Here is a 12,994-nt window from a genome sequence, read left to right on the forward strand (position 1 = left end):
TCGCCTTGAACGCTTGTCTCTGTCTCTTCAGCACAGTGAGCCTGCTGTGTTTTATTTGGGACCCCTCACCCCCACACCTTGGAAACTGCCTCCATCTAGAAAGCCATGGTAATTGTGAGGCTCACCAAGATGGGTTCCTTTTTTCCCCAGTGGTTGCAGTTCTGCACTACTTGTTGTTCAGTGTTCAAAACAGTTACGTCATATGTTTTGACCAGTTTTATAGTTGCTTATGATGAGTGAGGTAGTCTGAGTACCAGGCTCCAAAATGGTCAGAAGTAGAAGTCTGATATTGTAGGCTTTTAAAGATGTTTATCTATATCTCATTGTTATTAACAATTTAATATATATATTTAATTACTGTTTTATGCTGAAAAAAGCGTGAGTTTTTATTTAGATCTTTTGTGAACAATTTCTTTTTCTAGACAATTGAATACTATGCTGTTTTGGCTAGTAGATTATGACACGCTTGTGTGTATTTTTGAGTTTATACAACCTGTAGTGACATATATTGGCCACTAGAGGGTATTAAGAAGTGAGCTCATTTGTCCTTACCATTTAGACTCTTTTTACAGTCACAGTCATTGCATAGTTTTACTTTAATATGTATTTATTAAACACCTACTGTGGAGCCAGGCATTGTACTATGTGCTTGGGATATAAAAATGAGTAAGAGAAATGAACTGAGCAATAACTCTAGCCTGTACTATCAGGCTATTCTTTATTTCTGACTCACAAGACCCTCATTTTAAAAATTCTTCTTTCATTCTTATCCCCTTTTGGTTTCCTCCCTTCCTTACTCAACTATTTCTTCACAGTCTAAATATTTCTAATGGATTCAGTTCATTCTTTCATTGAACAAATATTTATTGAATGCATGTCATGTGCCAGGCACTGTTCTTGTTGCTAATCATAACACGATCAACAAAACTTATTCATGGACTGATATTCACTTATCCTCTTCATGTACCTTTATTTCCAGCCATCATTAAAAGTGCAATTGGCTATTTCTTTAACATTTTGTCTCCTTCATTTTGGATTTGTCTAGTTACTATAGACCTTACAGGTTTCTTCCCATGCAAGCTTGGTTGCCCTCCTCATTTCCTAGGATATTTTGTCTCAGAACCATGGCCTCATACTAAGAGTTTTCACGTTTGGATGCTGTTGTTTGAGTTTACTTGAATTATTCCCATTTTTTCTTTAATATTGCTCTTTTGTTTAACTGTTTCTCTTTAAAATTTATTGTTGATCAGTACCATCAGAGGGATGGTCCCCTGTCAACACATTAATAGTAAAGAAATTCAAGTTAGCTAAGTAGTATATATTCAGACCTAGAAGTGGAGCTACATGTGGGTTGTATCAGAGATAAATGACTACTGATACTTGTTATTTTTACTTAGGGTCCTCTCCCAGACCTTTTGTATTTGATACTTCCTCTGTGTCTACACTGTCTTTTTGTGTCTTACCATGTCCCAGTCTTTGAGATCTGTTTATCAAATGTTTCTCTGAAAAATCAATGCTGATCTGTACTGCTAATATGGTTTCTAGTTACTATGGTTTCTTACTAGAACATAGTAACTTGACTGGAGTGAGAAAGCTACTACATTTCTTTTTTTTATTTATTTTTATTCTATTTTTTTAGTAAAATGTTTAACAACAAAATTTTTATAAACTTATAAAAAAGTTATAAAGTTATAGAAACATGTTCATGATAAAATGTTCCATACAGTTCAGAAGGATATAAAAAAGTAGAACCTTACATGCCTACTTTTTTTCAACTTGCTTTTCACACGATTTGACAGCAATTTAAAATATATTTTGGAATTGCACTCCAAGCAATGATTTTAAAGATAGCTTTGAAGTAAACATTATAAGTTCATCATTAAATTATAACGTTAGCTGTTATTATAACATGCATTTTTGATACATTCTTAGGCTAAAATATTATTCTATTAAGTTTAATAATGATTGTATTATATGGCAAATATCAGGTTGAACCATATGAAATTGCTTATGTTTGACCACCCAAAGGTGGTCAACAAACAGCAATTTCATATGGTTAAACCTAATATGTTATTACAGTAATTTCTGTTATAGGATGAACTGAGTCCTTTTTTCCGTAACATTTGAATTAAAAGGGAAGATAGAAACTCTAGAAGGAATAAAGGCATGGTGATATGCTTAATTGTAAAATCACATTGACTAGAAATGCCCATATTAGTTTGTCCCCTTGGGTTCTTATCATAGGGAAGGAATGAATGGGTAACTTAAATACCTTTTGGCATTGTGGGAGGAAATTAAACCTAGGTATATTCTGGATTTCATACATAGCAATTGAACTAAGAAAGGAGACAGTGAGCATGTAGCAAGCATATGTACACTTAGTTATTAGGCCACCCTCCCCCACTGCTAGAGGTTTAATCTTTCACTTCACTAAATAACTGGTGATGTTACTAACTAGTTATGATAGATGGCATAATAAATAGCTTAAAAACTCCAGAAATGAAAAACATAAGGTTAAATTTTTGTTAATTCACATTCATATTGCCCATAGCAAATTTAAAAAACAACATCAGGTTTTTGTCACCTAGTGGACCACTCTTATGCATGAAAATATGCATTAATCTTTAAAAATAGTACTTGTATATAACTAGGAAGGTAAATCTGTTGGGGGAAAAAGCCTTCTACTGTATTGTGTAGCTAGAATATAGCTTATTTCTGACTCATGAGACCCCCCTTAAAAAACAAAACAAAAACTTTCATCCTTAATTCCATTTGGCACCCTCCCTTCCTTTTGTAATAGTTGGAGAACAGCTTTTTTTAAAAATTAAGGTGAGCATTTAAGTTATTTTAGATGCAAAAAGTAGTAGTATTGGCATCATCTGATGGCTTGTTAGAAACATAGATTCTCGAGTCCTACCCAAGGTTTATTGAACCAGAATCTTATTTTTAGTAAGATTCAAAGATGATTTGTTAGCACATTAAAGTTTGAGAAGTGCTGTTATAGATCATGAATGACATTGTCACCCCTACAAGACAATGGTCATGTAGCACCTCTGTAAGTGCTTGTTGAATTTAATGCATGTAATTGACTGAATCTAGAGTCAGAAAACGAAACAAGTATTTCAGGAGGGTAGTTATAAGAGTAATCAAGGAGCTACCATTTCTTTGTAATTCTTTCATAACTGTCTGGATATCACAGAATTATCTATCTGTTCTTTCAGATGTGTCCTTGAGTCTGATTCACTTCTTGCTGGGTGGTCAGTTGGATGTCTTGTAAATAGTGTGTGTGTGTTTGTATGTATGTGTGTGTGTATATATATATATATGAGGGACAATTAAAATACAAATAATTCACAATAGTATATAAGTTAAGGGACTTACTAGATTTCGATGAGTCAAGGGTATATAGTCTATTATAATATATAAGGTAACTAAAAGTTGGAATGAGGGGCTGCAAAAAAGTTTAATCCAGAGAAAAGGTAGGAAAGGAACATAAAACATTTGGAATAAATAGGAAAATTTATACATCAATAAAGTCCAACCACATACTGCTTACAAGAGACCAACCTAAAATATAAGGAAACAAAGACAAAAGTAGCAAGATGAGCAAAAGGTATATCATGCAAAAATGATTTAGAAAAAGCTTGGTATGGCTATACTAAGATCAGGCAAAGCAAAAAACATTACTGAAAATAAAGAAGGTAGTTTGTAATGATAAAAAGTTTTATTTATCAGGAATAAAACTTTTAAATTTGTATAATCCAGAAACATACCTTAACATACTTAAATGGAAGTTTTTTAATATACCTCTCTTGGTAACTAATAGAACGAAATGAGAGCAGAAATTTAAGAACACACATATAAAAGAGGATACTTGATAAAATTAATAAACATTTGAGGAGGCTGCTTATGAGGAAAGAGAAGACCTCATTAACCAATCTTGAGGTGAAGTGGGTATCACTGCAACTATGCCTTCATTGAAAAACTTGTAAGAGAGGATATTACAAGCACTTGATGTTGGTACATATGAAATTTAGATGAGGTTAGACATACTATTAGAAAACTACAACTTACCAAAATAGACATACCAGGAAGTACAAAATCTGAACAGTACTATTAAAGAAATGTGATCTTTAATTGAAAAAGTTACCGACAACTAAAACTCCAGGTCCAGGGGGTTTCACCAGTGAATCTACGTAAAAAGATAATCATGACCAAATTGCATTCCAGGTATGCAAAGTATGTCTAACACTTCAAAAATCAGTCATTGTCTTTCACTACATTAACGGAGTAAATCAGAAAAGTCATGTCATTTCAGTAGATTCAGAAAAAGCATTTACTAAAAGACAGCATCCATTTGTGATGAAAGAGTCTTAGAAAACTAGCAATAGAAGGGAATTTTGTTAATCTGATAATGATATCTATTAAAAACCTGCAGCAACCATAATACTGCAGAAGTGTTGACAGCTTTCTTTCTGAAATTGGGACTATAAGACACTGGTGTCTGTATCTCCCCTTCTAATCATCACTGTACTGGAGATCCCAGCAAGTGGAATAAGACAAAGGAAAGAGTATGATTTGGAAGGAAAAAATAAAACTGCTTAAGTGCTTAGGAGCTACATGTGGCTATTTGCTACATTACTAGTATAGGTAAATCCATCATTGCAGAAAATTTTATTGGACAGCATTATTCTATAGAGACAATACTGTTTAAACCAAAATTCCAACATGAGTTTGTTTTGGTTGGCTGATCTAGAAATGCGAAGGGCTAAGAATAATCAAAATATTCCTGAAGAAGAACAAAAATTCTCTGTTGGATATTAAAACTTCTAAAGCTATTATAATTTAGATAGTGTTTGGTCCTTGGACAAAGACATCTAGAACAGAATAGGGAATCCAAAAATACATCCAAGATTATATGGGCATGTGATTTATGAAAAAAATGGCATTACATAACTGTGGAGAATTTTTCTTTTCTTTTTTTTTGAGTTGGAGTCTCACTCTGTCACCCAGGTTGGAGTACAGTGGCTGCTCCTGGCCACCGCAGCCTCGACCTACTGGGCTCCAGCGATCCTTCCGCCTCAGCCTTCCGAGTAGCTGGAACTACAGGCGTGTGCTACCATGCCTGGCTAATTTTTGATTTATTGTAGAGATGAGGTTTCGCCAAGTTGCCCAGGCGGGTCTTAAACCCGCGGGCTCAGGCAATCCACTCACCTCAGCCTCCCAGAGAATTTTTTTTTAGGGGATACAAAACTTAGTTTGAATATTCCTTTGGGAGAAGAGACACTACAATTCTAAATAAAGAGAAACATTTGCAGTCCAGAGGTTTTCTTTTCTTTTTTTTTTTTTAAACACTATGCCATGAACTTATGGGAATAGGTTCAGCAGCTCAGACTGCTTTCCATTGATTCTCACATAGTGTGCTTCTCTGGGTTGAGCAGTCTGGCGCTTCAGTTGAGCCCAGGTGCTTTTCTCTTTGGCTTTCTTCTTTTTCTGATCATTTCCCTTCACATGTTTCAGGAAGCTGTCTTGGCTTTTAGGTTGTTTAATATGCTCAGTATGCACATTAATTCTCTTGGCAAGAATCTTGCCCTTAACTTGTTTGTTTACAGCAATGAGTTTTGCTTTGGTAGCACTTGTAGGGCTTTCCTTTTTGAACAGTACCCATTCTCTTGATATCTACTTTATTATCTTTCTTGTAGATTCCCTTGTATGTGGCAGGGGAACAACTCCATGTTTTTTTCTCTCTTTAAAAAGCCTTTGTTCCTTCTGTACTTTCCTCTTCCTTATTTCTTCTTTCCTGTTTCCCCCGCCCTCTCCTCCTCCTCCTCCTCTTCATTCAGAAAAAAAGCTTTATTTCGTTATACAGATGTGGGGAACAAGTCAGGACTAGAATGTATGTGGAGGTGAAGTTTGGGCCTCCAACTGGTTCTCACTTCCTTTGGTTTAGGATCAGGTGCCCTTTGTGTTATGGGCTCCCTTCCTTTCCTTCCTCCCCAGCAGTGTCCCACAACTGCCAACCCCTCAGTTATGCTATTGTGTTCAGGTCTCACTTATGAGCGAGAACATGGGGTATTCGGTTTCTGTACTAAGAATGCTTGCCTCCAACTTCATCCAATTTGCTGAGAAGTCCATGATTTTGTCCTTCTTTACAAATGTGTAATATCCACCATGTATATGTACCACTTTTTTTATCCAGTCTACTTTTGATGAGCAGTAGGGTTGTTTCCATCCATGTTTTTGCTGTTGTGAATAGTGCGGCAGTAAACATGTGTGTGCACGTGTCTTTTTCTGTAGAACGATTTGTGTTCCTCCAGGTATATTTCCAGGAGGGGGATTGCTGGATCGTATGGAAGGCCAATTTCTAGTTCCTTTAGATATCGCCACACTTTCCCATAGAGGTTGGACTAGTTTGCACTCCCACCAACAGTGTAGAAGTGTCCCCTTTTCTTGTGTTTTCTAAAAGGCCTAGAGAATATATACCTCTTCTCTTTGTGTTAGTCATTTCAGCGAATTACTGGAAGATGGCTGAAAGGCTATTTGTCTTTTTAATAATTGGTTCTGGATCCATTGGATGTCCATTTGAGGGGAAATGAACTTGACTCCTACCTCATACACAGAAATCAAATCCAAATGGATTGCTTATCTAGATATGAAAGGTGAAATCCAACTTTTAGAATAGAACAGAATTTCTTCATGACTTGAGTATAAGGAAACATATCTTAAAGTACAGTACTATTTTTAAAGCAAAATGATAAAATTAAGAAATTCTGTTTACAAGTGTATACCATTAAGAGAGTGACAAGGCAAACCACCTGTAACCAATAAGGGACTCATATTCAGAGTTTGTTAAAATAATAATATTAATAAGAGGTCCTAGAAATTTGGGGAAAAAAAGATGCAATTTAATAGAGAAATGGAAAAGCAACCTGAATGTGCATTTCACAGAAGTGGTGTCCAGGTGACCAGTAGGCCTGAACAGATGCTCATAGTCACCAGGAAAGTGTGCAATAAAACCAATGGAATACCACTATACACTTACCATAATGGCTGAAGTTAGAAAGACTGTTGACTCCAAGTGATAGTGAAGAAGTACGGCATGAGAATTTTCATAAACCATGTTTAGAAAAATAGATTTATTGGGAAAAGTAACAGGCCAACATCTGTTTGTATACTAAAAGTTGTATAACAAGAATCACACAAGTGGCAGTGTTCATAATAGCCCCAAGCTGGAAATGATCAGGTGTCAGTCAAAAGTGGAATGGCTAACAAATCATCATTTGCACATTTAATAGGATATTGTAAAGCATTGATAATGGACATAGTACAGCTTATTAGACTTAACATGAAGTGAACAAACATTTATCTAAAAGCAAATCCTACTTTGGAGGTCAGGATAGTAGTAAGTGTCCTATTTTTGCACTCTTTTCTATAATATTGCAATAAATAACTTCAAACAGTATATAATGATATTGATAATAGAAGCAGAAGCTAACATTTTAAAAAAGTGCTTGTTGTCTGTCAGGTTCCATTCTGCATGTCTATTTATGGTATCTCATTTAAACTTCATTAATAAGGAATAGAGTTAGTATAGTAATATCTTTGCTTCATAAATAGGGAAACTAAGACCCTGAGTAGTTAAGAAATTTGCCATTTAGAGCCTTTGTCTTTTTATCGTTAATAAGAGCTCTTCATATTTTAAGGACCTCAATTATTTATATTTATGTTTATATTCCTTTCCAGTTTTTTGCTTTTTACATACTAATTTAAAGTCCTCGGCCGGACTCGGTGACTCAGTCTGTAATCCTGCACTTTGGGAGGCCGAGTTAGGTGGATTGCCTGAGCCCGTGGGTTTGAGACCCGCCTGGGCAACTTGGCGGGACTTCATCTCTACAATAAAGCAAAAAAATTAGCCGGGCATGGTAGTGCGTGCCTGTAGTTCCAGCTACTTGGAAGGCTGAGGCAGAAGGATCGCTGGAACCCAGCAGGTTGAGGCTGCAGTGGCCAGGAGCAGCCCTACACTCCAGTCTGGGTGACAGAGTGAGACTCCAACTCAATAAATGAATGAATGAATGAATAAATAAATAAATTAGGTCCTTCTCCCATTTGAGTTTAGATTTTCAATATTTTACTGTTACAAACAGTGCCAGGATAATGCTTGACATCTTTGTGCACATCATTGATTATTGCCTTAGGATAAATTCCTAAAAGTTTTCTTTTTTAAGTGAACAAAAGTTGCTCCAAATAATTGAATTGAATGAATATGTTTTTCACTGTGTGTAATGAAATGTTTGGAAAAGTTATCCCATCTACATAAGCACATTGCCTTTTCTTATTTTTTAAATATTTATTAATCATGTAGGATGTGTAGTTAAGAACATCACACTGTAATGGAGAGACAGAAACTGTACTCTGAAAGCAATGCTTAGAGCAGGCAGTATTCAGGTTTAAGTAGGGGTGGGGGACTTGAAATGTGCAGTCATTTTGTTGGATAAATAAAGAGTTGCAAATAGAAGAAAAACAGAGCTATTAGAAATACATTTTGTAATTTTAAGTGAGATATGTGGTAATGGAGATGAAAATAAGAGGCTGTAGCTGAATGTTCTTTAGGAGAGGAATGAGCTAGATGGGGCAGCTGTTTGCACCAAGTGGGCCATGAGGGCAAAGAATGGTAACTCCCAGAGTTTTGATTTTGGTTGACTAGTTAAAAAATAGTATCATTCCCTGTGATAGAAAGAAGAAGTAAAACTTATGTTTTGGAGGAACTGACCTTTGTTCTCTTCAATTTCAGAGTCTGTACAACATTCAGATAGACACTGTGTATATCACAACAACAAGGACTGGCCCCATCAGCCTTTTCTGTGCATGTACTATGCATCACTTGTAGATAATATTGGGTCACTTGTTAGTTGCCAGAAGTATTCTAAATACTTCACATGTATTAAAGCACTTACCCTTCTGTAAGAACCTTTTCAGGTAGGAAATAACCAATATCAGGAAATTTGGTGTGCAAGGCCATTACAACTGGTGAGTGTGATGGAGCTGAGATTTCAAACCCCAGCATCCTGGCTAAGTTTGTGCTCTTCATTATTGGACCACCACTATTGTGTGTCTTGAAAATAGCACACTTCAGAAAAAGTATTTTGGTGCTGAGCAGTATGGTCTGCTGTATGGTTTATTCAGGAAGACAAGGACAAATATTGAGTCTAGAGTTTGTTAATCATGGTTTTATGCTAATTTTTGACTTTAGTCTGTGATTAAAAATTTGGCTGAATATAAGAAAGATCTTTTTTCTTTTTCTTAAAGAATGAATTACCTTTTATTAGTCAGATACCAATACTTTTATGGGCCAAAACGTTAGTTTTCCATTTATACCATGGATATTATGATGATGGTGTAGCCTACCTATAGGATCATTATTGACTGTTCCTTCTTTGTGGTGAGCTCGCCAAGTCAAGATTCTCTTAGGACTCTGTTGGAAGAGTCCAGAAGAATCCAGCAATCTTGGCTTGATAGTTCTGTGTTGTGGATTTGTCTTCCTGTTTTTATGCTCAACTTTGATTGACCTGTGTCATTGGAGAGTACCATCATGATAGATCTTTCATTTGGTTTGGGGGATGCTGGGGATGTTGTTTGCCCTGTACCTGGCAGGTGCAAAGCCAGCATCGTGGCAGGGTTCCTTTGAGTTGGTTTGTGAGAGTTGATCCATTGGAGAAACCCCTCTTAAGAATTCAGCTATTACTTCTATAACTTATAATATGGTTCTCAGTTGATGAAAATTTTATATGCAAAAATAGCATTAGAGGTTATTACTATTGCATCACAAAAAGATTTTCTCAATACAGATTTATATTCATTTTAATCACTATGTGTATTTTATACCATTTAACGTAACTGTTGTATTGAGTGACACCTGTTTGTAGTTGTAAAGGTTTTTAATATTATTGAACATCCTAAAGTCCTTATTTAAAGATCTGTCAGGTATGTCAAATGAAACAAACATTAGGATATGGAAACTTCCTTTAAACCTCACTTATCTTCTTATAGGAGGAGAGACTTCAGCATGCAAACCTTCATCTGTTCGGCTTGCACCGTCATTTTCATTCCATGCTGCTGGCCTTCAGATGGCTGGACAGATGCCCCATTCACATCAATACAGTGACCGTCGCCAGCCAAACATAAGTGACCAACAGGTTTCTGCCTTATCGTATTCTGACCAGATTCAGCAACCTCTAACTAACCAGGTAAGTTCATGGAGTTCAGAAATGACTGTTGGAATGGTAGTTTATGCCTTAAAAATGTTGAATATTAAATGGGCAAAATGCTTTAATGACTTCCAGTTTTACATACTACATGGGATTATGGATTGCCAAAATATGATGTTAAAAAGTTTGTATTAGCAAGTTTATTAGTATTTTTCTTTTTACCTTTTATTTTTATTTATTTATTTTTACTCATAAACATAACCTTAGTCTCTTATTCTGGAATAGAGAGGGAGAAAGTTAATTCTAAAAAATATTAGTTTAGGGAACTTAAAGAGAAAGCTCATTTTTATGGAAATGTAGTTAAGTTAAAAAAGAGAGTTACAGGAAAACAAGTCAGATTCCATTATAGTAAGCTCACAGAGCCAATTTTACGCTGTTATAAACTATTACACATGTGTAAAAATAAAACTCCTTAAAAATAAAAAGGAATGTATGCCGATTAATCTTACTGTTCATTCTAATATTCAGACTAGGTATTCAGTTTTCTATAAAGTAGATGGTGTAAGTAGAATTAACTACTCCCACTACATTGATTTTGGTATGGGGAAAATTTTCTTATTAGGTATAGTTATGGGGTAGTTTCTTTCCCCACTGATATTGGATGTGTGACAGTCACTGAAAATGACTACTCTTCCATTGACTTAGGAATTTAGTTTGCCACTGTTTGGTTTAGGTCTTTTAATATTATCAAGTGAGGTTAAAAAGTTGGGAAACAAAAAAGTATTTCTTTTCCTGAATTATTGGAAGGAATTGTGTTTTCTGTCATTCAACGATATGTGGTTTTAATGAACAATTGGCTGCCATTAAGTATTATCATTATTAGGGGGTGTCTTTATAGGTATTATCATAGGATTTTGCTAGTAATTAAGCTGACATTACATTTGTGTATAAAGTTAATATAATATTTACAGTTAGTAAGACAAACTGTAGCAGAACTTAAGAATTTCTTTTATGCAGTAATTTGAGACATTTAGTTCTGTGTTTGAGAATTGGAGTAGTTGATGAGAATGTCCAAGTTTGAAAAGTATTTAATTGTGTACCAGAAGAAAAACTCTCTGAATATCCAATAAATAATCATAGCACAGCGATCCCTTTGCACTTTGAAGAAACCAGATATGTTGAGTAATTTTCCCACTTGTTCAAAAGCAGCCTATCAGACAGGATGCTATTTTTAATCTGTTTTACAGCTGAAGGGACTGAGCTCCCATTTGTGATTTCTCCAAGTGTGTAAAGCAGTAGACTGTAGGGTCCAGCCTCTTTCCTCTTTCACAACTAAGCTCTGGTATCTATGGAGGGCTGGAAAAAATTCCAGTGCTTTAAAGTTATTTGTATGGTGATTTTTTTTTAAGTAGGTAATTGAGTTAGCAAAGTACTTATTTTTATACGCAACTAACATCTTGTTTGTCTTCGGATCATTTAAAATAAGGTATTTCATTTATTCTCTTTTAAGCTAGAAAGCATTTAAAAAGATTTAGATGATATAAAGACATCTCTTAAATGATAGGGCTTAGCCAAATATTTCTGCCAAAATCTTTTCAATAATTTTTGAACCTGATAAGGCAATTATATCAGAAGATGTGTTTTTTATAACTGAAGTGTCAACTGTATGTTGATTTGCCATGGTCTACAAGTCATAGGGCATGGGCTCAAAGTCTGGTTCATTATCTTTTTACTGGACTTGAGTCAGGTCACTTAGTCCCTTAATATTTTTATATTTATTCCTTGAATGTAAAATTGGGACCTTGGATTAGACCCCCCCCAAAAGAACCTTCTAGCAACAAACTTCTAATTTCACTATTTATTGTTTCTTATTAACCATCCTATCCGATGTCTTAAGTAAGATTTCTTGTACAAGCACATTGGAATTAACTAACTTTAACATTTTATTTCTGGTAGTTCATCTTTTTTTAAGAGGGTGTCTGGTACAAGTTTATAAACAACTTTGCTCAAAAGATAAACTTAGGAAATAGAAATATAGTAAGTTTGGAATGCTGAGTCTCTGTGGACTATTCTAGTTTTCACAGCACCTTTCATAGTTCTCAAACTCTACAGATGCTCTGGATATATTAATATCCAGAAATTAGCAAGAGAGAAGGCAGAATATAGTGTTTCTAATTCATTATATATGAAAATATAGGTACATATACTAGAAACAATTTTTGAATAAAGTCCTAGCGCTTACACTATATACTCTTCAGGAAAACCACATAATTGTTGTTTTAGCTCCTATAACTGATCCAAGCAGGAGATGTGTGATTTGGGTGAAGAAAAAGGACAAGAAATATGGGCATTGAGGGCAAGCTATTTCTAATTACCAGAGCCAGAGAGCTAAGGCAGCGAAATGACATCTCATTAACTTCCTTTCTGTGGGCTACTCCCCCTCTGCAAAACAGGTAATTCCTGCATTTTGATGAGCTCCTGGGTCCTCTGAACACCATGGATTTACTTTCAGCTGTAGAAGGGAGGAAGGGAGCGTGCTGTAGTACTGAATATTCTCTGGACACTGTGACTGTAAGAAGCAGGACCTGAGAGTGTTCTTAGAGAGAGAGGTCAGATGCTTGGGGTTGGCCTCAAGTCTTAGTATAGATATGAAACTAGGTATTTAGAAAAGTTTTTCCAATTCCATATATGTACTTATGGCAGCACAGTGTTACAAAACAGAAAATTTGGTTAACATGAAATCACATTGAAAGCAAAAAAATGTTTTCTTTGTAAAAATTATTTTGTTC

At 35.2% G+C, this 12,994-nt stretch overlaps 1 protein-coding gene across 4 annotated transcripts in view; it reads left to right on the forward strand.

Moving 5' to 3' along the window:
• DYRK1A (dual specificity tyrosine phosphorylation regulated kinase 1A) overlaps window positions 1-12,994 on the forward strand; it is a 159,545-nt gene that overhangs the window by 48,340 nt on the left and 98,211 nt on the right. For 3 of the 4 annotated variants that reach the window (XR_505339.1, XM_008073234.2, XM_008073235.2), the window contains exon 2: window positions 10,048-10,244. Coding sequence is in view for 3 of the 4 variants with exons in the window: in XM_008073234.2 (XP_008071425.1) it covers window positions 10,048-10,244 (197 nt within the window). In the remaining variant the exon portion in view is untranslated. Of the gene's footprint in view, window positions 1-10,043; window positions 10,245-12,994 lie in introns of those variants that run through there. The other variant, XM_021706556.1, reaches the window with a different exon arrangement.

The sequence above is a fragment of the Carlito syrichta genome, unplaced genomic scaffold (genome assembly GCF_000164805.1).
Source record: "Carlito syrichta isolate Samal-C Ts95f unplaced genomic scaffold, Tarsius_syrichta-2.0.1 Scaffold315781, whole genome shotgun sequence".
Taxonomy (NCBI): Eukaryota; Metazoa; Chordata; class Mammalia; order Primates; family Tarsiidae; genus Carlito; species Carlito syrichta.